The 25,873-nt window shown below is 35.7% G+C and overlaps 1 protein-coding gene across 2 annotated transcripts in view; it reads left to right on the top strand.

Annotated features, from left to right (window-relative positions):
* RNF128 (ring finger protein 128) overlaps positions 1-25,830 on the top strand; it is a 102,167-nt gene extending 76,337 nt beyond the window's left edge. For both annotated transcript variants that reach the window (XM_039233535.1, XM_039233534.1), the window contains exons 3-7: positions 11,093-11,164; positions 14,364-14,446; positions 15,345-15,441; positions 16,414-16,582; positions 24,418-25,830. In XM_039233535.1, coding sequence (XP_039089466.1) covers positions 11,093-11,164; positions 14,364-14,446; positions 15,345-15,441; positions 16,414-16,582; positions 24,418-24,551 — 555 coding nt within the window. In that variant the 3' untranslated portion in view covers positions 24,552-25,830. The remainder of the gene's footprint in view (positions 1-11,092; positions 11,165-14,363; positions 14,447-15,344; positions 15,442-16,413; positions 16,583-24,417) is intronic.
* Positions 25,831-25,873: the final 43 nt, after the last annotated feature.

The raw sequence follows: 25,873 nt of genomic DNA, 5'->3' as shown, positions 1-25,873 counted from the left end.
GAGAAGTTTGTGTAAAAAAATTACATACATGCTTTGAAGTTCTGTTTTTAAGGAATAGAATACAAATTACAATTAGTATTGGGGCACATTATCTTTAAATGTGGAGACATATTTGGGCACCCAGAAGTTTGACTTAATATATCCAAACATATGTATTTAACATCAACTGTTTGATCTTAAATGTTGTTCTCAGATTTCAGTTTTTAGAGGAATGAACGCATCTTGGAAACTCTTGCTGTCAGTGTGACAGTGAACTATTTTGAGTACTGGTGGCGGTTTTGTGAGTAACCCTCATTCAGGCTCTAAAAACACAGTTTGTGCTTCTTACCAAAATGATGTTTCTCACATCCATATTTAAAGAAAATCGCTTTGCTTTTCCTTATAAAAGCTCAGTAGGAGCTATTGGAATTATGCACATTTTCTTTTAAAGGACTTTTTTTTTTTAAATTCCAAAGCTGCTTTGTTAAGCATGGGTTTATACTATTATGCAAGTCTTTTAGAGATCCTTCAAAAATCAAGTCCCTTGCATAGGATCCTCTGGCATCTTGGATTTTTCCCTGTATTTTTATAGCCCCTCAACTTTTTTTTAGCATTCCTCTATAATGTGAGTTCTATTCTCATAAGCATAGATTTGGACATTACATTTAGAGCTCGCCTTTGAGCCCATCTCTCAAATTTGTATTAGTCTTGGATATAGTTAAAGAAAGTTATTTAATATTTAATATGCATTCCTAATTAATAAGCACCAGTACTGGAGACTCAGGCATTTATATTGTGTTGAATTGAATATTTTGGAATGAGAAAACAGCCTATGTAGACTCAAGTAAATACGCTAGAGATATCACCTCCTTGTGAGTGCAATTCCCCGATTGTGTCACACAGAGCTTGTTTAAATCAGAAGTGCTCTAAAGACAAAGTACAAAATGATTGTCAAAGACTTATCATCAACTACATTTTTTTCTTTGCCTGTTTTTCTTGTTGGCTTTTTTTTTTTTTTTAACCATTTGCAGTGTTCACATCTGGGTTTCTAAACAGCTCATGGTCTATGTGAAAAGAAAGTACTAATGTTTGGAAATCCAGGCCAGGGCCAGGATATTGGGCATACTGATTGTTCGCTGTAAGGACTGGCCACAGTTTCATAGATCTTAGAATCCAGGAGTTGGAAAAGCTTCAGAAGGTAGCTGAGTTGTAAATGTATTGTAATGGACTCTTGAAGTATGAAGAGCAAAGTCCCAGTAACAGCTCTGTCGTTTAGAGGTTGCATGTCCTTTTGGATGAGTAATTCAACTTTTTCAAGTTGAATTTATTCATCTCTAAAATGGGCATGTTAATCTCCTTCAAGGTGTTGTTAGGATTAAATGAGATTAACGGACATCAAAAATAATTTTAAATTATAAAATAACTACATAAATATAAGGAAATGGTAGTACTAGCTTCCTGCTGCAAGCCACAGTAAAAAAAAAAAAAAAAAAAAGTTGGCTACTTGATATTAGGGAAAGGAACACTTAACTCTAGGCTTCAATGGGACCTACACTAACCAACTCTGAGATTTTAAGCAAGGCACTCTTCCACTATAGGCATCAGTTTCTTATCCGTCAGATTAGATATCTGGGTAGGTGAATTCTAAGAGTTTTTCTAGCTCTAGAGATCCTAAGTGTACTTCACTTCCTTTCACTGTCCCTGTATTATTTACTTATGATGCAAGTAACAGAACGCAAAATATGTGCGCATAAAGTGCCATCATTGAATTGCCCTTTTGAATTAAGTCACAATTAAGTCCCAAAGTGGGAGTGAAATGGTCTCGATTAGCATCTTTCCTTCAAAGGACTAGCTAGGCCTTCCTATTAACTGTTTCTGTTAAGCTAGATCTGCTAGTCAGGTAACAACTTCAGAAGTTTCTGCTATTCCTGAGACAGCAAAGAAATAGTTTGTCTAGTAATCCCTTTGGCATTAAGTCAAATAACATTCCCAAAATATTTTATATAGGAGGCAGGTTTGGGCGTAAAGGAATGTCCTCATATATACCTTTACTCATGGATTATTCCCTTCCAAAATATATTTGCTATAGATAGGTATAAACATGTTATAAGAACCTGTTAGACTATTGATGAATAGTAGTTTATATTTTCATTTAATCAACATTTTATTTAGTGTCTGCTATATGCCAGGCATTATGCTGGATACTTTATTTCCACATACTCTTCATGTTAGCTGGGGGTTTCCTTGCTGGGGATAGAGGTACATATTCACAATGACCTCTGGTTCTGAGTGCCTACTGTTTGCTGAATTTCTACTAAGTTCATTTTATAGTAGAAAATAGGAAGACTGCTTATCATCTTGCCATCCTGTACATGCTGTGTCTCTTTTCCAAACAGCATCTACCCAAGTGTGAAACCTAGCCTTTTCTTCAATTTACACATGTATTATATTCACTTGAGACATTGGTATATGTAGTAGATTTTACTGAAGGGGAAGAAAGGATTTATTTACAGCATTACAAGTAATTTTACATTAACAGTGAATATCTCACACTACCTCGGATTTTTTCCCCTTTAGCTGTTCACCCTGCAAAGAGATTTCATTGATTCTTTCTCACCTTTCCCTTACCTTTTAGATTTCCCCCTTATATCCTAACTTCACTTCTTGTATTTTTATTGAGGCAAAATTGGCATATAACTTTAACATTTAGGTGTACAACATAATTGGACATCTGTATGGACTACAAAATGATCACCACCAAAAGTCTAGTTATCATCCATCACTGTTCAGTTGACCTCCTCTGCCCATTTTGCCCAACCCCTTCCACTCTGGTAACCATCAATCTGTTCTCTGTATTTGAGTTTGTTTTTATATTATTTTGTTTTTTTTTCTTAGATTCCACATATAAGTGAGATCATAAGGTATTTGTCTTTTTTCTGCCTGACTTATTTTACTTAGCATAATATTCTCTCTTTTTAAACAAATTTTAGATGTTTATTTTTGAGAGAGACAGACAGAGCATGAGCAGTAGAGGGACAGAGAGAGAGACACACACAGAATCTAAAGCAGGTTTCCAGGCTCTGAGCTGTCAGCACAGAGCCTGATGCGGGGCTCAAACTTGTGAACCGTGAGATCATGACCTGAGCCAAAGTCAGATGCTCAATCAACTGAGCCACCCAGGTGCCCCTAGCATAATATTCTCAAGGTCCATCCATGTTATTGTAATTGACAAAAGTTCATTCTTTATGGCTGAATAGTATTCCTGTGTATGTGTGTGTCTGTGTGTACCACATACTCTATCCATTCATCTACTGGTGGACATTTAGGTTGTTTCCGTATCTTAGCTATTGTAAATAACATGGCAGTGAAGACAGGGGTCTATGCATCTCTTTGAATTAGTGATTTGATTTTGTGTTTTTTGAATAAATCCTCAGAAGTGGAACAGCTAGATCTTATGGTAGATCTATTATTAATTTTTTGAGGAACTTCCATATTGTTTTTCTTATATTCCCACATCCTCTCCAACATTTGTTATTTCTTGTCTTTTTGATAACAGCCATTGTAACAGGTGTAAGATGATATTTCATTGTGGTTTTGATTTACATTTTCCTAATATTTTGGGATATTATGCCTGTTGGCCATCTGTATGTCTTCTTTGGAAAAATGTCTGTTCAGACCCTCTGTTCCCTTTTTAAATTAGGTGGTTCAGTTTTTTATTGTTTAATTGTAGAGGTTTTTTTTTTTTTTCTATACTTTGGCTATTGACCCCTTATCAGATATGTGATTTACAAATATCTTCTCCCATTGAGTAGGTTGCCTTTTTGCTTTGATGATGTGTTCCTTTGCTGTGCAGAAGCTTTTCAATTTGATGTGTCCCATTTGTTTATTTTTACTTTTGTTTTCCTTAACTTTGGAGTCAGATCTATAAACATATCACTAAGACTGATGCCAAAGAGTTTACTGCCTATGCTTTCTCCTAAGAATTTTATGGTTTCAGGTTTTACATTCAAGTCATAATCTATTTTAATTTCTGTGTATGGTGTAAGATAGTGGTCTAGTTTCTATTTTCCATATGGCTATCAAGTTTTCCCAGCATCATTTATTGAAGAGAAGGTCCTTTCTCCGTTATATATTCTTGGTTCCTTTGCCATAAGTTGTCTGTATATGGGTGGATTTATTTCTGGATTCTCAATTTTGTTCTATTGATCTGTGTCTATTTTTATGCCAATGTCATACTGTTTTGATTACTATATAGCTTTATAGTATAGTTTGAAATCTGAGAGCATGATACCTCCAGGTTTGTTCTTCTTTCTCAAGATTGCCCTGGCTATTTGGAATCTTGTGTCATTCCATACCTATTTTAGAATTCTTTGTTTCTGTGAAAAATGGATTGGAATTTTGCTAAGGATTGCATTGAATCTTTAGATTGCCTTGGGTAGTATGGTCATTTTAGCTATATTAATTCTTCCAATCCATGAGCATGCAATATCTTTCCTTTTATTTTTGTCTTCAACTTCTTTCATCTTACAGTTTTCAGTATACAGGTTTTTCACCTCCTTGGTTAAATTTATTCCTAGCTATTTTAGTGTTATTGATACAGTTGTAAATGGGATTGCTTTCTTAATTTCCTTATGATAGTTCATTATTGATAGTGTATTAGAAATATGTTAATATAGTATTATTAGTGTGTAGAATATATTGATTTTGTATTTTACAACTTTACTGAATTCATTTACTCTAATAGTTTTTTGGGAGAAACTTCAGGGTTTTACATATACAGTATCAGGTCATCTGCAGTTTTCCTCCTTCCTTTCCTATTTGGATGCATTTTATTCCTTTTTCGTACCCTTTTGCTGTGCCTAGGACATCCAATACTACGTTGAATAAAAGTGGTGATAGTGGGCATCCTTGTCTTGTTCCTGATCTTAGAGTAAAAGCTTTCAGTTTTTTTCACCATTGAGTATGATGTTAGCAGTGGGTTTGTCATTATTTTGAGCTACATTCCTTCTGTACCCACTTTGTTGAGAGTTTTTATCAGAAATGTATGTTAAATTTTGTCATTGGCTTTTTCTGTATCTACTGAGATGATCATGATTTTTATCCTTCATTTTATGAATCTGGCATATCAGGTTGATTGATTTACAGATGTTGATCCATTCTTACATCCCTGAAATAAGTCCTACTTGATCATGCTAAATGATCTTTTTTTTCAAAAGTATTTTTTTTAATAGTTTGTCAAGTTGGTTTCCATATAACACACAGTGCTCATCCCTTATGCCCTCCTTCATGCCCATTACCCTTTTTCCCCACCCCCATCAGCCCTCAGTTTGTTCTCAGCATCCCTTCTCATCAGGGAAATACAAATCAAAACCACGCGGAGATACCACCTCACGCCGGTCAGAGTGGCTAAAATGAACAAATCAGGAGACTATAGCTGCTGGCGAGGATGTGGAGAAACGGGCACCCTCCTGCACTGTTGGTGGGAATGCAAACTGGTGCAGCCCCTCTGGAAAACAGTGTGGAGGTTCCTAAATGATCTTTTTAATGTATGGTTGAATTCACTTTGCTAATGTTTTGTTGAGGATATTTGCATCTATGTTCATCAAAGATATTGGCCTGTAATTTTCTTTCTATGTGGTGCCCTTTTCTGGTTTTGGTATGAGTGTAATGTTGGTCTCATAAAATGAGTTTGGAAGCATACCTTCCTCTTTAATTTTTGGAAGAGTTTGAGAAGCATAAGTATTAAACATTCTTTGAATGTCTGGTCCTGGGCTTTTGTTTGTTGGGAGATTTTTGATTACTGATTTAATCTCCTTACTAGAAATTGGTCTGTTCAGGTTTTCTATTTTCTTCCTTTTTTTAAAAAAAATTTTTTAATGTTTTATTTCTGAGAGAGACAGCGTGAGCAGGGGAGGGTAAGAGAGAGAAGGAGGCACAGAGTCTGAAACAGGCTCCAGGCTCTGAGCTAGCTGTCAACACAGAGCCCGACGCGGGGCTCGAACCCACACACCATGAGATCGTGACCTGAGCTGAAGTTGGACCCCCAACCAACTGAGCCACCCAGGCACCCCTATTTTCTTCCTAATCAGACTTGGAAGGTTGTGTATTACTTGGAATCTATCCATTTCCTCTAGGTTTTCCAATGTCTTGGCATATAATTATAGTTTCTTATATTCCTTTGTATTTATGTCGTATCAATTGTAAATTCCCTTTCATCTCTGATTTCATTTATGTGAGTCCTCTTTTTTTTCTTGCTCAGTGTAGCGAAACATTTATGAATTTTGCTTATCTTTTCAGAGAACCAACTCTTAGTTTTATTGATCTTTTCTACTGTCTTTTTATTCTGTTTCACTTATTTTCACTGTGATCCTTATTATTTCCTTCCTTCTACTAATTGTAGTCTTGGTTCCTTTTTTTTTTCCAGTTCCCTTAAGGTGTAAAGTTATATTGTTTATTTAAGATTTTTCTTGTTTCATGATGTAGGCCTATATTACTATGAATTTCCCTCTTAGAACTGCTTTTGTTGCATCACATAGGTTTTGGCATGTTGTATTTATGTTTTCATTTGTCTCTGGGTATTCTTTTCCTTCTTTTTTTTTTTTTTTTTTTTTTAGCAACTCTTTGGTTGTTTAGTAGCATGTTTCATTTCTGCATTTTTGTGTTTTTTTCCACTTCTCTTTAATGGATTTCTAGTTTTATACCATCACAGTTGGAAAAGATGATTGATATGAGTTCAATCTCCTTGAATTTTAGACTTATTTTGTGACATAACATGTAATTTATCCTGGATAATGTTTCATGTGCCCTTGAGAAGAATTTATATTCTGCTTTGGCATGGAATGTTCTGTATATATTTATTGAGCCCATCTGGTCTGACGTGTTGTTTAAGGCTGATATTACTATATTGATTTTCTTTTTTTTTATTGTTATATGCAGAATTTTTTTCTTTCATAGTTTATTGTCATGTTGGTTTCCATACAACACCCAGTGCTCATCCCAAGTGCCCTCCTCCATGCATATCATCCCCCTTCTTCTCTCCCACACCCCCATCAGCCCTCAGTTCTCAGCATTCGAGAGTCTCTCATGATTTGCCTCCCTCCCTCTCCCCCTTATTTTTCCCCTTCTCCTTCCCTATGGTCCTCCATTAAATTCCTCCTAAGCCTCCTATATTTGCAAACATATAGTATCTGTCCTTCCCTGCCTGACTTATTTCGCTCAGCATAACACCCTCAAGTTCCATCCACGTTGATACCCATGGCCAGATTTCATTCTTTCTCATCGCCATGTAGTATCCCATTGTATAGATAAACCACATCTTCTTGATCCATTCGTCCGTTGATGGACACTTAGGCTCTTTCCATGTTTTAGCTATTGTTGATAGTGCTGCTATGAACATTGGGGTACATGTGCCCCTATGTATCAGCACTCCTGTATCCCTTGGGTAAATTCCTAACAGTGCTATTGCTGGGTCATAAGGGAGTTCTATTGTTAACTTTTTGAGGAACCTCCACACTGTTCTCCAGAGCGACTGCACCAGTTTACATTCCCACCAACAGTGTAAGAGGGTGCCTGTTTCTCCACATCCCCGCCAGCATCTATAGTCTCCTGATGTGTTCATTTTCGCCACTCTGACCGGCACGAGGTGGTATCTCAGTGTGGTTTTGATTTCTATTTCCCTGATGAGGAGGGACGCTGAGCATCGTTTCATGTGTCTGTTGGCCATATGGCTGTCCTCTTGGGAGAAGTGTTTGCTCATGTCTTCTGCCCATTCCTTCACTGGATTATTTGATTTCCAGGTATGGAGTTTGGCGAATTCCTTATAGATTTTGGATACCAGCCCTTTATCTGATATGTCATTTGCAACTATCTTTTCCCATTCCATCGGTTGCCTATTAGTTTCATTGATTGTTTCCTTTGACTATGTTGATTTTCTATCTGGATGATCTATACAGTGATGTAAATGGAGTGTTAAATTACCCTAATATTGTTGTATTGCTATCAGTTTCTCCTTTTAGGTCAGTTAATACTTGTTTTATATATGCTGGTGCTCCTGTGATGGGTGCATATATATATTTATAAATGTTATATTTTCTAGCTGGATTGCCCCTTGTATCATTATGTAATGCCCTTCTTTGTCATTTATTAAAATCTTTGTTTTAAAGTCTGTTTTGTCTGGTATGAGTATAGCTACACCATCTTTCTTTTCATTTCCATTTGCATGGAGTATCGTTCTCTGTCCCTTCGCCTTCAGTCTCTGTGTGTCTTTACTTCTGACATGAGTCTCTTATAGGTAGCATAAAATTGGGTCTTTTTTTTAATCTACTCTCCCACTCTGTACCTTTTGATTGTAGAATCTAGTCCTTTTTACATTTGAAGTAATTATTGATAGATATTGACTTACTGACATTTTGTTACTTATTTTCTGGCTTTTTTATAGTTTTCTTCTCTTTCTTTCTTCTTCTCTTTTTCTTCCCTTGTGGTTTGAGGGCTTTCTTTAGTGTTATATTTAAATTGTTTTCTTTTAAAAAAATATTTATTTATTTATTTATTTTGAGAAGGGAAGAGCACAAATGGGGACGGGGCAGAGAGAATGAGAGAGAGAGAATTCCTAGCAGGCTCCACACTGTCAGCACAGAGCTGGACACAGGGCTTGGTCTCACAAACCATGAAATCATTCCCTGAGCCAAAATCAAGAGTCAGACAGTTAACTGATTGAGCCACCCAGGTGCCCCAATGTTTCTTTCTTATTTTGTGTATTTACTAAAGTTTTTGCCTTATGGTTACCATGATGCTTACACATAACATAATTTGTATATAATGATAGGTTTTAAGTCGATAGGAACTTAAATTTGAACACATTCAAACTGCACATTTTTAGCTCCCCCCCTCATTTTATGTCTTTGATGTCACATTCTACATCTTTTTATCTTATGCAACCCTTAAATAATTACTAGAGTCTTAAATTTACTACTATTGTATTTTAATCTTACACTTGCTTTATACGTGATTAATCTACTCTCTTTACCATAAACTTACCTTTTCTAGAGAGATTTTTACTTTTGTAAATTTTCTTGTTATTGATTACTGCCATGTGTTTCCAGCTTAAAGTAATCCCTTTATAGCATTTCTTGTAAGGCTGATTTAATGGTTGACAAACTTGTTCCATTTTTCCTTATCTGGGACACTCTTAATCTCCTCTTCATATCTGAATGATAACCTTGGCTGGGTAGAGAATTCTTGTTTGGAACTTTTTTTTTTTTTTTTTTTTTTTTTTTTACTTCCAGTACTTAAATGCATCCTACCACTACCTTCTGGCCTGCAGTTTCTGGTGAAAAATCTGCTCATAGACTTATGGGGCTTCTCCTGTAGGTAGCAAGTTGGCTTTTCTCTTGCATCTTTTAAGATTCTCTCTTTAACCTTTACCATTTTAATTATAGTGGTTTTTTGTTCTTTTGTTTTGTTTTGTTTTGGTGTGTATCTCTTTGCATCTATCTTATTTGGAACTCTCTGGGGTTCCTGGACCTTGTTATTTCATTTGGAACGTATTCCTCTCATTTTGCCTGATGTTATGTATTTATTTCTCTGTATTAAGCAAATCAGCTACCTTTTCCAGCTTTGAAAGAGTGACCTTGTGTAGGAGATGCCCTATAGAGCTCAGCAGCGCTATCCTCCTGGCCACCTGGGCCAGGCTCTCAAGGGACAACCCCTGTGCGAGCTGTGCGTTACTGCTTGCTTTGGTGGGGCCACAGCTCTGTCATGGGGGTGGGCAGGGCTCTCGGTGAGATATACCCTCTAGCACCAATAGGCTAGAGGAGGAGTTCCAAAATGTCACTGCCAGTACCAGCATCAGCAAGTTAGAGTGAGTTATCAAAAATGGCACTTGCCAGTGCCTCCTTCCTCAGAGTCCCAACAAGTTTCTGGCTCTCGGGCATACACTTAAAGCTGGTATTTTTACACTGGGTCATATGGTAAGTGAGTCTATGCATTGAGCCCTTTGAGAGAGTACTCTCTGTTCCCTATTTTAGTGGTTTTCCTGAAACTAATCCCTCTTGGTTTTCAAAGCCAGGTATTTGGGGGGCTTGTCTTGCTTATGCAAGATCTAGAGGCTGGGATACCTATGTGAAGCACAGATCCCTTGCTTCTTAGGTAAAAGTTCCATATTTTTGAGATTCCTCTCAATTTTGGATCACTGTATCTGGGGTGTGTTTTGTCTGTTTTTAGTAAGACTATGTCTCTGCCTCTCTTACCCATTTTTGATGCTACTTTTTTGTCCTTTGTTGTGGAGGTTCTATTTATCCAGTTTTCAGCTGTTTTTCAGAGGAAATTATTCCATATGCTGTACAACTAATTTGTTGTGTCTGTGGGCGGAGGTGAATTCAGGATCTTCCTATGCCACCATCTTGAATCCCCCAACTTCATTTCTGATCTGATTATGCATATTTTAGACCTTATTTCCTGAATGAGTCTTGGGCTTGCTTTCTCCTATCTAGACCCATATACATATATGTTCAGTGAAACAAGGAAGGCTTACTACTGCTCTCAGACTCCACCATCCTTATAAGGCAGTAGTGGTTACAATCAGTAATTTCCCCCCTAATATGAAGTCACAGTGTATGGACTGGTATTATTTTCATGTTACAGGTGCTTAAACAAGCTCAAAGATTTAATTACCTGTCCAGGATTATTCATTTAGTAAGTGACAAAGTCATATTTTGAATCTAGGTCCATTTGAATACAAATGATGTGTACTTTCTACCAAATAAGATATAATTCAAAAAAGAAATGGGAAAAGATGCATTTTAAGATACTCTAAGATTGAAAATAGGAAAAGTGCTTTGGAAATTCATACATCTGAATCCATTTGCAATAGTAGCTTTGTCATTGTAACCCAAAAATGCTATTTAAGAATGTATGGAAACATAAGTGAAAAGTTTCAGCAATTTGAAAATTCTGCCTGATAACAGATAAATGGGACTTTTATTATGGTTAATTAAATTATTGCTAGAAATTCATTTATAATTAACTTGTACCTGATAAATATGTATTAATCCTCTCTACCTTTTTCATATTTCTTTTAAAAATATTTTTTCTAATACCACTCTTTATATTGCAGAGACAATTAAAGGCAGATGCTAAAAAAGCTATTGGAAGGCTTCAACTGCGTACACTGAAACAAGGAGACAAGGTGCATTTATGACTCTTAAATCCTGTTTGTTTTAAAGCAATTCTGCCAAGTTATTGTTAAAACTAAATGTTCTTCCAAAGTATGCTTTTCATTGGAATTTATAAATCTTATTGACTTTTTGAATCTACTTGATACTGGAAGTAGGCTGAATGATGGCCAGTGGCCTCCATAGATATTTAGGTTTTAATCCTTGGGACCTATAAATATTACTTAATATGGCAGAAAGGATTTTGCAGATACAATTGAGTTAAGTATCTTGAGATAGGGAGATTATCCTGGATTATCCAGGTAGCTTCTGAATATAATCAGAGTGTTATAAGAGGAAGGAAACAAGAGATTGGACTGCAGTACAGTAGAATATGTGACTGTGGAAGCAAGAAGGTTATAGTGATGCCAGAAAGGGGCCATGAGCCAAGGAATATAGCCAGCCTCTAGAAGCTAGAAAAGGTGAGGAAATGGATTCTCCCCCTGAAGCCTCCAGAAGGTACATAGTACTGCCAAAACATTGACTCTTAGACTTCTGATTTCCAGAACAATAAAAGAATAAATTTGTATTATTTTAAGCCACTAAGTTACGATAGTTTTTTTTACAGCAAAAACAGGAAACTAATACAATTCCTCAGTACAACTTTACTTGAACAGTTTTAGATTTAGGACACTTAAAATTGCCATTGGTGTGTAAAACATATATTAAATATAACTATAAAAATAGCTATAGAACTTATTGAAATAAAAATTACCATTTATAATATCACTGAGACCATTAAATAATTAGGTATAAATCTTGCAAGATACATTCACAGTCTATGCTGACAACTGCAAAACACCATGAAAGAAATCAAAGGAGACCAAAACAAATGGAGATCCACATTCATGGATCAAAAATTTCACTGTTGTTAAGATGTCAAATCGCCCCAAACTATAGATTCAGTGCACTTCCAACCAAAATCCTAGTGGAATCATTTGTATCTATTGACAAAGTTGATGTTCTTTATATGGAAAAAGAAAAGAACTAGAATAACCAAAACAGTCTTTATAATGAAGAACAAATTTGGATGACTCACATTTCCCTAATTTGCAGAATTACATGAAAGATAACAGTAGTCAATATAGTGTGGTATTGGATAGAGGATAGACCTTTAGATCAGGGGAACAGAAGAGAGTCTAGGAACAGACCCACACATATGTGGTCAGTTGACTTTCAAAAAAGGTATAAAGGCACTTCAATGAAAAAAGAGTAGTCAATTGTTGGCTCTCCATATGCAGTGATTAGGTATCTTTATGCAAAAACCATGAACCTTAATCCAAACTTCATATTGTCTGTAAAATTTAAGTCAAAATGGATCACAGACTTAAATATAAAACCTAGAACCATGAAATTCTTAGACGAAAACTTGGAGAAAAATATCTTCAAGACTTGGGTTAGGCACATATTACTTAGATAAGACAGCAAAAACAAGTCCAGTAAAGAAAATAAATTTGACTTTGTCAAAATAAGGAACTTCTTTTGTTCTTTGACATTGCTACGAGAATGGACCTACAAGCCACAGACTAGGACAAAATATTTGCAAAGTACATGTCTGATAAGGGACTGTATCTAGAACATATAAAGAACTCTCAAAGGTCAGTAGTAAGAAAACAAACAGCATAGTGAAAAATGGGCAAATCACAGACATTTACCAGAGAAAATATATGGATGGCAAAAAAGCACATGAAAAGTTGCTCAATATCATTAGTCATTAGGGAAATACAAGTTAAAACCATAATGAGATACCACAGCACATTCATTAAAATGGCTAAAACTAGTGCACCTGACAATAATCAAGAGCTGGCCAGTTGTGGAACAACTGAACTCTTACAGATTTGCTGATAAGAATACAATGTATAGCCAGTCTGGAAAACAATTTGGCAGTTCTTTATGAAGTAAAAAATAACCCTTTCTGAAGAATCCAGCAATCTCACTGCTAGATAGTTAACCTAGAGGGAAAAAATAAACCATGTTCAAATAAAAACTTACACAATTGTTCATGGCAGCTTTACTCATAATTACCAGAAACTGGAAAGAACTCAAATGTCTTTCAGATGGTAAATGGGTAAACAAACTGTGGCACATCCATATCGTGGAATACTACTTAGCAATAAAAAAGGATGTGGGGGGAGGGTAGGACCCTATTGATACACACAATAACATACATGAGTCTTAAATGTATTGTGTTGAGTGAAAGAAGCCAAACTCAAAGGCAGTATAAGACATGATTCTTAATAGCATTCAAGAAAAGCAAAAAGTATGGGAACTGAAAACAGATCCGTGTGGTTGCCAGACACTGGGGGTAAAAGTAGGTAATTACAAAGAGGTATAGAGGAATTTGTTCGGGTCATAGAAGTATCCTATATGTTGATTGTGGTGAGGATTAAGTGACTGCATATTTGTCCACACTTGCAATACTGTGCACTAAAAACCATGAATTTTGCTACGTGTGAATTATACCTTAATTTTTCTGAAATGGGAAAACATAGCTTTAAAACTTGTACAAATGGCATTTGTATCCTAATACCAATTAACAGCATTCATTTGTTCAAATCAATCTACCCGTTCCGCTTTGTATGATTCCTCTTTTGGTCGACTCTACTTTCTTACCTTTTTTAAGTCTAAATTATTTTTAAATTTCAATTGTATAAGAGTGTTATCATCAGTAGTCACAAGGTTTTATATTAGATCCTTAGACCTTATTTGTATTATATCTGAATATAATACCTATTTCCCCCATCCTCCAGCTCCTGGCAACCACTTTTCTACTGTTTCTATAAATTTGACCTTTTTTTTTTTAATGTTTTATTTATTTCTAGGAGAGAGAGAGAGAGACAGCGTGAGCAGGGGAGGGTCAGAGAGAGAGGGAGTCACAGACTGAAACAGGCTCCAGGCTCTGAGCTGGCAGTCAGCACAGAGCCCGACGCGGGGCTCGAACCCAAGAACCGCGAGATCATGACCTAAGCGAAAGTCGGACGCTTAACCGACTAAGCCACCCAGGCGCCCCTAAATTTGACCTTTTTAAGATTCCAATTAAGTCTAAATTATTTTAAATCTCTTATTGAAGAAATCTATGCAATTTAAATACATTATATTCTGATCTTGATCCTGCTCTGTAGTTTAATGCATTTTTTCTTATCCATCAGAGTAACAATAACTATTTGCTCATAGGAAATTGGCCCTGATGGAGATAGTTGTGCTGTGTGTATTGAACTATATAAACCAAATGATTTGGTGCGCATCTTAACCTGCAAGTAAGTTTGATTTTTTTTTATATTATCAGTAAGAATATCTGGTTTATTGAAATGATTATAATGGGGGAAACTTTTGAATGTTTCCAAATTGATGTAAAGAAAGTGTTTCTTTTCTTTTAAATATAGGTGAATGCTTTATATTTTAATATCATTGAAATTAGTATAAGGCTAATTATATAAAGTTTCCATAATTTGGTATAATTTAGAAATTAGTTCCATATAAAACTAAGAACCTAGCCAGCACCATAACCATAGTGTGTGTGTGTGTGTGTGTGTGTGTTTTACTGTGTTTTACTGTATTATTTAAGTTAAAATCATTTTAACAGTCCTATTGAGGGAAAATTATTCATCTCAATGGACACCTTTTTGGAAATCTTCATTCTTTAGTTTTTCCTTATCCCTCTCCTGTAAGCTGTTCTTAACACTGTTTCTTTTAGCTATTAAATGGTGATATTCTTAGAACTTATCACATGGCCTAAAGTATCAGCATTATCTTGTACTTTGTACTATACTATATTACTGAGAATGACTGTGCCATTTGTATAGTTAAAGAATGACAAAACAATAGAGATCTGAAATTCTGAACAAAGTCTTAGGTCAGGTAATGTCCTGGCCAGTTTTGAAGTAATAACTATTGAAAACAGTGGGTTTTTTTTTTTTTTTTTGAAACTAAGGTAATGAGGCTTTTATATTTAAAAGTACTGTATTATGAAATTTCTGAATTTTGTTTCATTGGCTCCTTTATAGTTTTTAATGCTGTAATAGTGTGTTTAAAAGAAAAAAATTTATCTGTTTATAAAACCAAATAAAAATATAAGGTAACCTGTTAGTATATTAGGCCAAGTGTTGTTGCTATTTCACAGCTGATAACCAAATTATGTGTTTTTTCTTCCATTAGCCATATTTTCCATAAGACATGTGTTGACCCTTGGCTGTTAGAACACAGGACTTGCCCCATGTGCAAATGTGACATACTCAAAGCTTTGGGAATTGAGGTAAACATTGCTGAACTATTTATATGAAGGAACTTATTTATGTACTTGGGCCTTCAGGAAAATAACATGCTTAATTTTTAACTATGTAGTATTCTAGACTTGTGATTTATACCAAAAATTGGACCTATTTACATCATAGTGACAGTGAGGTCCCATCTTGGACCACCTCCATTTTCCTTCTTCTTCCCTCTTTATTATTTGGTCAGAATTTTAAGTGATGACCATATAAACTACCAACTAGCTTCTGATACATGTTGAATTTTTGCTCCTATTAATGCACAGCCACCAAACTTGTAGTTAAATGAGCATCTATGTTTCTTGACTTTAGGAGATACATAGATGACACCCATTCTCAATTCCCCTAGGGTACAGCATGAGATGATGTTGTTGTTGTTGTTGTTAAATGTTTTATTTATGAATAATTTTAGATTTACAGAAAAGTTGCAAAGACAATACAGAGAGTTCCCAGATACCCCTCACCAGTTTTCACTGTTGTTAACATTTTGCATTACTGTGGTACATTTGTAAAAAGTGAGAAACTGACATTGAGTCATTACTGTTAACTAAACATCAGACTTTATTTGAATTTTGCCAGCAACTGCCTTTTGAAACTGCTGGAGGTGAACTTGACTCAGGGCAGAAATTTTCTGGGTTTAGTTTTGTTTTTTTTTTGTTTGGAGTACCTACCTTGTACCAGCCATTATATTTTGAAGTGCTGGGATCACCCAAATGAACATCAGATGTGAAGGCAATCTGCCTATAACTTCTTTCACCCCCTTTTGGACCCAGTTACTCCACCTGCTCTGGTTGGGGCCAGCAAGAGATTTTTGTGACCATCAAAAGGGATTATAGGCTTAAAAGATTAAGTAGCATTGCTCTAAGAAGTCACTTACGAAGAAACTTTGTAATGGTATGTCAGGGAAAAGCATGTACTCTGAAGCGTCTTTTAATTTTTTCAAATGCTTTCCAAAGGTGGACGTTGAAGATGGATCAGTGTCTTTACAAGTCCCTGTATCCAATGAAATATCAAATAGTGCCTCTCCTCATGAAGAGGATAATCGCAGTGAGACTGCATCGTCTGGATATGCTTCCGTTCAGGGAGCAGATGAGCCACCTTTGGAAGAACATGTGCAATCAGCAAGTAAGCACCATGCTGAGGGGCAAGGAGGGCCCCACAAATGATCCATTGTGGATCATATTCCTGGCAGAGTGCTCCTGCTTTTTAGTGTTTGTTCCTTTCATTCATTAAATACATTCCAGGTTTTTTCTAGTAACAGTGATGCAGTATAGGACATGCCCCTACCTAATTCAATAAGCAGATATTCAGATGTCTCTGAAACAGATGAAATACATCAGGAGTAGGGATTATTCACAGATTAAACACATTTTTGTATTGGGTAGCTTCTCTCTGATGCATTGAAGTATTGGCTATTAACTTACATAGGCTGAGGAGAAACTTCAAACTTTAGAAGCCATTGTTTATTGGAAAGCAATCAGAAACTAAGGTAAAGGGGTCCTGAAACAATAAAATAGAATTAAGTTTACAAAAGCTTGATTTTATACCCAACTTTGCAGGAACCCATCTTGTGCACAGATCGGAAACGGTGTAAGAATATGTGCTGCCACCTGTTGATTATTTACCATGAAATGAACAAACCATGGAAACTAAAGTTGAATATATTATTTTCAAAATTCATGTGAATCAGTATTGTTACTTGGTAATGTCCTGCCAGTGGAGAAATTTTAGGGAGTTTTGTTACTTTTTTCCTTAGAAAGAGAAGACCTTCATACAAATTATTTTCCCTTTATTTAACTTCTACCTTTTTCATGGTTTTTGTTGGTTTGATGGTTCTCAATCCTCATTTTGAAATAACCTAATCATGGCATAAGAGTAGAAGAAAACAATGTTAAGATGACTAATGAAAGTTTCAGCTTCCTGTGACTTAAACCTTTATCCTCAGTAGGCTTATCAGTGCCATAGACATCATTCCTGAAGATGTCACGAGGAGTACTATCATGCAAAATGCACACTTCGTATTTCTTGTAATCTAATCTTCAGACATTTCCTGGAGTACAAAGTAGTCATAAGAACCTTAATAATCTGTGGATTATTCTGCCTATAATAGAGAATCATTGTCTATTTACCCCAGGTGATTTTTTTGTTTCCATAACTGTGTGATAATAGAACTCAGTGATGATAAGAGAGAGTGTACGGCATAATTCAGTTTATTGTTAGGCTTGTTAAAAATTTCCATTCTGCTTCTCTTGTGTGCTCTGTTCTTCTTGTGAGGAAAGGTGGTAGCAGAATGGTTTTTGCAGAGAATTTGATGAGCAAATGAAATGATGATCCACATTCCTCCCCCTGTATTCTTTATCTGGATAAATGGTAGTAACACCTAATCAGGTGCCTCAAACCAGAAATTAGGGAGACCCTAGATCCTTCCCTCCCCTCTTTCTTATTGATTCAGTATCCCTTTTCTGTAATCCATCCCCTAATCTCCAACCTTAATTCCACAGTCCTAGTTTGAGCCACTGTTTTCTCTCTGTCCATTCCTTTCACTCTTCTTCCCCCCCGCCAAGAAATTGTGGAAGTCCAGTCTAATTCCTGTTCCTCCTTTAAAACTTACACCTCTTTGAAAAGCCTCCCTTGGCTCACCTGTGTGGCCCTACTGTCTGCTTCCACAGAATTTCTGGCATTGCTTTTATTGTATTGAATTGTATTAAAACTTTTAAACGTTTGCATAGAGACAGTGTCTTACAAGTCACTGTCATATACTCAGCACCTAGAACTGCCTGCCACACAGTAGATACTCAGATGTTGAATGAATAACCAGACAGAATAGATTTAATTTTATCTATGATTATGTATTACTAGTTTGGGTATCTTGCCTATTAGCCACTGATTAATGAGGTGATCGTTGATTTAAATAACTTTGCAAACATATAGTTGATTAGTTCATGTCCATTCGTCCCATCATGGCACTAAGTTCTGTTAGAGAACTGGTTTTAAAACTTAAGTGTGCATCAAGTCATCTAGAAGGCTTGTTAAAACAGATGGGTCACCACCCATCTGTAGGTTTGGAATAGGGCCTGAGAATTTTTTTAATGTTTTATTTATTTCTGAGAGAGAGAGAGACAGACAGACAGACAGACAGCGTGAGCAGGGGAGAGTCAGAGAGACAGGGAGACACAGAATCCGAAACAGTCTCCAGGCTCTGAGCTAGCTGTCAGCACAGAGCCCGATGCGGGGCTCAAACCCATGAACCGTGAGATCATGACCTGAGCCGAAGTCAGATGTTCAACCGACTGAGCCACCCAGGTGCCCCTAGGGCCTGAAAATTTTTGTCTTTGATAAGTTTCTAGGTGATACTGAGGCTGCTGGTCCAGGGACCACACTTTGAGAACCACTAAGGGCCCTAGTTCTTAACCCTAGCTGCATATTAAAATCACTCAGAGGTTGCCTGGATGGCTCAGTCAGTTGAGCATCTGGTTCTTGACTATGGCTCAGGTCATAATCTCACTGTCTGTGGGTTTGAGACCCATGTCGGGCTCTGCACTGGCAGTGTGGAGCCTGGTTGGGATTCATTCTCTCTCTCTCTCTCTCTCTCTCTCTCTCTCTCTCTCTCCCTCTCTCCCTCCCCCCCTCCCTCCCTCCCTCTCTGTCCTTCCCCACTTTTGTGTTCTCTCTCTCTCTCTCTCTCAAAATAAATAAACTTAAAAAAATCACTCAGAGAGACTTTAAATATTATTGATGGCTGGGCTATACCCCAGAATGGTTAACTCAGAATCTGTGAAGGGTAGGGCCCATGCACAGGTTTTGTTTTTCAATTTTTAATTTTGATTTTGGTACATTCTCAGAATGTAAAAGTTTCAGAAATAGTACAAATAATACCCATATACCCTTCGCCTAACTTCTCCAAATGTTAACACCTTCTATTACCATATACAATTATTTACACCAGGAAGTTAACTGATAAAATGTGACTAACTAAGTGACACACCTTAGTCAGATTTCACCAATTGACCCACTAATATCCTTTTTCTGTCCCAAGATCCCACATTGCATTTCCCTTTTATTCTTTTTCCCCCCAAATTTATTGAGATACATTTGACACATAACATTGTGTTAAGTTTAAGGTGTACAGCATGATTTGATATACCTATATATTACAAAATGATTACCACAGTAAGGATAGTTAGCAAATCCACCTCACATAATTACAAATTTTTGTGTCTGTGGTGAGAATATTTAAGATCTACTCTCTTAGCAACTTTCAGGTATATTTAATAATTCCACTACTGGGTGTTTACCCAAAGAAAATAGCAATTCAAAAAGATGTGCATCCTTATATTTATTGCAACATTATTTACAATAGTCAGGATATGAAAGCAACCTACGTGTCCATTAACAGACAAATGGATAAGGAAGATATGGTATATATAACAAAATAGAATATTACACAGCTCTAAAAAGGATGATATGATGCCATTTGTGACAAGGATGGACGTAAAGGCTATTATGTTAAATGAAGTAAGTCATACCAAGAAAGACAAATACCATATTATTTCACTCATGTGGAATCTACAAAAACAAATAAGCAAACAAAAAGCAGAATCAGACCTGTAAATACAGAAAACAAGTGATGGTTGCCATAGGGAAGAAGCGGGGGAGATGGGCAAAATGGATGAAAGGGAATGTGAGACCCAGGTTTCCAGTTACGGAATGAATAAGTCATGGGAATAAAGGGCACAGTATAAGGACATAGTCAATGATATTGTAATACATTGTGTGGTGACACATGGTAGCTACGCTTCAGGTGAACATAGCACGATATATAAACTTTTAAGAAGTATGTAATACAGTACTGTTAACTGTAGACACCATGCCATACGTTAGATCCCCAGAACTTACTCATCTTACTGCTGAGAGTTTGCGCCCTTCGATAAACATTTCCCCATATCCTCTGTCCCTAGCCTCTGGCAACCAACATCTACTCTCTGTTTCTGAGTTTTTAAGACTACACAGATAAGTGACATGCAGCATTTGTTATGCAGTATTTGTTTTTCTGTGTCTTACTTCATTTAGCACAAATGCTTTCAAGGTCCATCCATGCTATTGCAAATGACAGGATTTCCTTCTCTCATGGCTGCATAATATTCCTGTGTGTGTGTGTCTGTGTGTGTGTCTGTGTGTGTATATCACATTTTCTTTATCCATTCATCTGTCAACTGATATTCAGGATGTTTCCATATCTTGTTTATTTTGAATAATGTGCAGTGAACATGGGAGTACAGATATCTCTTCAAGATTATGATTTCATTTCCTTTGGATGTATACCCCAAACTGGAATTGCTGGATCATATGGTACTTGTACTTTTAATTTTTTGAGGAACCTCCATAACTGTTTTTCATAGTGGCTGTGCCAATTAACATTCCCACCTGCAGTGCACTGGGATCCCTTTTCTCCACATCCTTACCCACACTTACCTTTTGTCTTTTTGATAGTAGCTATTCTAACAAGTATGAAGTGATTAGAGTTTTTGATTTGCATTTCCCTAATGATTACTGATGTTGATCATCTTTTCATGTACCTGTTGGCCATTTGTACATATCCTTTGAGAACAGATCTATTCAGAGGTGCCTGGGTGGCTCAGCTGGTTAAGCATCTAACTTCGGCTTAGGTCATGATCTCATGGTTCCTGAGATTGAGCCCCACATTAGCACAGAGTCCACTTCGGGTTCTCTGTCTCTTCCTCGCGGTTCTCTCTCTCTTTCTCAAAATAAATAAACCTTAAAAAACAGAAAATATATTTATTCAGTTCCTCTGCCTATTTTAATTGGATTATTTGTGGGTTGTTTACTGCTGAATTGTATGAGTTTCTTATATATTTTAGATATTAATCCTTTATCTGATATGCAAATATTGTTTCCCATTCTATAAGTTGTCTCTTCACTGTATTGATTGTTTCTTTTGCTGTGCAGAAGCTTTTTAGTTTGATGTAGTTCCCCTTGTTGATTTGTGCTTTTGGTGTCCTATACAAAAAATCGTTGCCAGGACCAATGTCAAAGAGCTTTTCCCATATGTTTTCTTCTAGGGATTTTATGGTTTCAGATCTTATGTTTAAGTCCATAATCCATTTAGAGTTCATTTTTGTGAGTAGTGTAAGATAGGGGTCCATTTTCATTCTACCATATGTGACTATCCAGTTTACCCAACACCACTTACTGGCTTTTCCCCACTGAGTGTTTTTGGCTCCCTTTTCAAATATTAGATGACTACATGTGCACAGGTTTATTTCTGGGCCCTCAATTCTGTTCCATTGGTCTGTGTGTCTGTTTTTATGCCAGTATACTATTTTGGTTACTATAGCTTTGTAGTATAGCTTTAAATCTGGAAGTGTTATGCCTCCAACTTTGTTCTTCTATCTCAGGAAGACTTTGACTATCCAGGGTCTTTGTGGTCCCATATAAATTTTAGAATTTTTATTTCTGTGAAAAATGCCATTGGAATTTTTATAAGAATTGCATTGAATTTATAGATGGCTTTGGGGGGTATATGGACATTTTAACAATATTCTTCTAATTCATTAACCTAGGATATCTTTCCATTTGTTTGTATTTCTTCAGTATCTTTCATCAAAGTTTTCAGTATAGATTTTTTACCTCTTTGGTTAAATTTATTCATAAGTATATTTTTGTTTTTGATGCTGTCATAAAGGGAACTGTTTTATATCTTTTTCAGGTATTTCATTGTTAGTGTATAGAAATGTGACTGGTTTTTGCATGTTGATTTTGTATCCTGCAACTTTACTGAGTTCATTTATTAGTTCTAATAGTCTTTTGGTGGGAGTCTTAATCATTTTCTGTATATAAGGTCATGTCATATGGAAATAATTTTACTTCTTCCTTTCTGATTTTGAGGCCTTTTCCTTTTTGTAACTAATTGCTCTGGCTACAATTTCTAGTACTATGTTGAATAGAAGTGGTAGGGGTAAGTACTTTGTGATTTTAGAGGAAAACGTTTTGTTTTTAGCTTTTTACTGTTGAGGATGATGTTAGCTGTGAGTTTGTCATAAATAGCTTTTATTATGTTTGGATATGTTCCTTTTCTACCCAATTTGTTGAGAGATCCACATTGCGTTTAATGGTCATATCTTCTTCATCTCCAATCTGTGGTTGTTCCTTAGTCTCAGTCATTCATGATATTGACACTTTGAAGATTACTGGTCGGTTATTTTGTAGAATGTCCCTCACTTTGAACCTGTCTGCTATTTTCCAATGGTTATATTCATTGTTCACTGTCTGTTTCTGGCAAGAATACCACAGAAATAATATTGTGCTCTTCTCTGTCTCATATAATGAGGCACATGATGTTCATGTCTTATTACTGATGGTTTTTAATGTTGCTTACTTGGTTAAGATAGTGAGTGCCTGACAAGGTTCAGCTTTTAAAGTTAATATTTTTCCCTTTGCAATTATTATCTTATAGAGAGACACTTGGAGACAATGCAAATGTTCTGTTTCTCATCATGGTTTTACCCACTAATTTTAGCAATTGATGCTTCTTCCTTGCAATAATTATTACTGAAATGTGTGCCAAATGGTAATTTTCTATTTCCATCCTTCTTTCTACATTAATTATGCTTCTATTTTAAGGAACAGCTAGCCTTTATCTATTTACTTATTCAATTATTCATCTATTATAGTATGGACTCAGATATTTCTTTTATTATACAAAATTATTCTCATGATTTATTGATTGCTTAGATTCTCCTAGATTTGGTCATTGGGAACTCTCCTCAAAGTGGTTTCTGTGTTCTTTCAACCTGCCTCATTTTTTTTTTTTTTTTTTTTGAGCACTTCCTTACTTTTCTGGTACCACAGGATGTTCTAGGCCAGGGATTGGCAAACTTTTTCTGTAAAGGGTCAGATAGTAAATATTTTTGGCTTTGAAAGCCATGAGTCTCTGCTGTATTTGGCAGAGTGAGGAGAGGGGTGGGTGGGTGTTTGACTTACAACCTTTTAAAAATGTGAAAACCACTCTTAGCTATTGATTTGACTTGCAGGCTATAGTTTGCTGTGCCCTAGGCTACAAGAGGTTAATATTGTATTCTCCTTGCCCTAACCCTAGTGCCCTAGCCACTTCTTTGGGGGGAGGGTGGCTTTTCTTTTTGGAGAACAGTACTTCAGAACCAAGATCTGGGCAGTAGGTATGTTCATTGCTATGAGGGTATCATTGCTATTAGCCCTTTTAGTGAACAAAGCTAGGAAATATGTGTATGTGCTCAAATATATGCGCACATCTGTATATATCTATCTACCTGTGTATCTATGTATCTGGAAAACAGCTCAATACTGATATATCTGATTCTAGTGAAACACCACAGTTTATTCTAGCCTACCCCTTTCCTTATTTGTAACTCAACATTTCACTAACTAGTTGAGTCCTTTTTGTTTTTAGCCTTATAGGATATAGTCAAAATACTGTTCTCCAAAGTTACTTAGGTCAGTTTTTTTCTTCCCCACTGTTTTCAGGATGGTTATATATTTCCTTTTTATATAATTATGTTCATCTGTTACTGTTTGTACTTCATTTGGGGAACCCCTTGTACCTTCCTATTTGTTTTTAAGTCTATGCATATGAAAAGGCATAGGTAATTTTTTTAAAGCACCCAGGTGATTGAAATGTGAAGCCAGGTTTAAGGATGGAAAAGCAGCAGAAGACAGAACTTCTGCTCTTAAGGAGGCTATTAATCTAGGTAGAAGTAGTAAGCACACATGTGAATTAAAAAAAGAGTAATTGTAAATCAATAGAATAATGTCATATATGCCTTATGTAAGACATGTAATTATTAAAGGAACAAGGGATGAATATAATAATCAGAGTATGATAGCATTAGACAAGAAAAGCCTTGAATTTTATCTTAAAGAAGAAAGGGGCAAAATCATCCTAAAATTGCCATTTCTTTCTAAAGATGAAAACCTACAGCTGGTAAACCATGAGGCAAGTTCCATGGCAGTGGATGTTGTTCCTCATGTTGACAACCCAACCTTTGAAGAAGATGAAACTCCTGATCAAGAGACTGCTGTTCGAGAAATTAAATCCTAAAATCTGTGTCAATAGAAAACTTGAAACTTTAGTAGTAACAGAACTGCCAATCAGGGCCTAGTTTACTATTAATGAACTGGATAAACTTAATTAAATAATGATATTGAAAGTGCTGAGATGACTAATATGCTATAGTTAAATTACTTAAAATATTTAATCTATTAACTTTTTTCCCACAAACTCATAATGTTTTTCATAGGCAAGTTTCCTCTTAATAGTGATAGCAACATTTTTAAACATTTAAAAGTCTCTTCAAGTAGTCATATTTTTCATTTACAACAGTTTTCTTATAAAAACACATTGCTTTTAAAATGTGGAGTAGCTGTGATCACTTTATTTTATGATAGTATCTTAATTAAAAATACTACTATTTTAGCTTGGGCTATATGTGTCAGGGTTTTTCTCCAGGTGCTTATATTGATCTGGAATTGTAATGTAAAAAGCAGTGCAAACTTAGGCTAGTACTTCATGAAATGTCTTTTAAAGCTATATTAAGTTGATAGAACAAGATTAAAACAAAATATTCATTCTAACTATTTCTTATTTTTAAAATTAAGCTAAATGTACTTCATGTGAGTGTGGAGCATAGTTTATCAGAGAATATGGACTGGACTGGATTGATTGGTATATTAATGACACCAATTTGACACTTTTATAGACAAAAGGTTTCCTTATAAAAATGCTGTATAACTATTTCTCAAAATTATGGGATTTTCAAAAGCAAAGTATATAAATTATCATACTATTTGAAAATGATAAGAAGTCACACAAAAATTGGTCATTGATCCTTGTGTATGAATTAGTCTGCAGAAATTAGTCTGTAGAAAATGTTTTCCGAACAATGTTGACTTTGAAAAGTTAGTTTACAATTTACCTAAATGGGCTAAAATTATATTAGGTAAACTAAAATTCTGTCCATATAAGCTATAAATTTTATGAATGCATTTTCTTGGTGTTTGAAAAAGAATTGGGGGGGGGAAGAATTCCAGGTGCCTTAATATAAAGTTTGAAGCTTTCATCCACCAAAGTAAAATAGAGCTATTTAAAAATGCACTTTATTTGTATTCTGTGTGGCTTATCTTGGTTTTAAAGTTGTATTTCCAGTGAAAATTCCAGCAGAATTTAGGCAAAAGCAGAAAAGACATGTATTTTTGTTTGCTAAATGTAGAATGGACAAAACCATTGCATTCTTGTATACTGATTTGAAATGCTGTAAATATTCCCGGATTTGTATTGATTCTCTTTAAATATAAAATGTAAATAAAATATTCCAATAAAAGTTTGTGTCTGCTGTTTAGTTCAGTTAGCCCATACTAACTTTT

Source organism: Hyaena hyaena, unplaced genomic scaffold (assembly GCF_003009895.1).
Source record: "Hyaena hyaena isolate Hyena2069 unplaced genomic scaffold, ASM300989v1 scaffold_77, whole genome shotgun sequence".
NCBI classification, from domain to species: domain Eukaryota; kingdom Metazoa; phylum Chordata; class Mammalia; order Carnivora; family Hyaenidae; genus Hyaena; species Hyaena hyaena.
The sequence above is the reverse complement of the archived record's forward strand: the minus strand, read 5'-3'. Positions and strand labels throughout refer to the sequence as shown.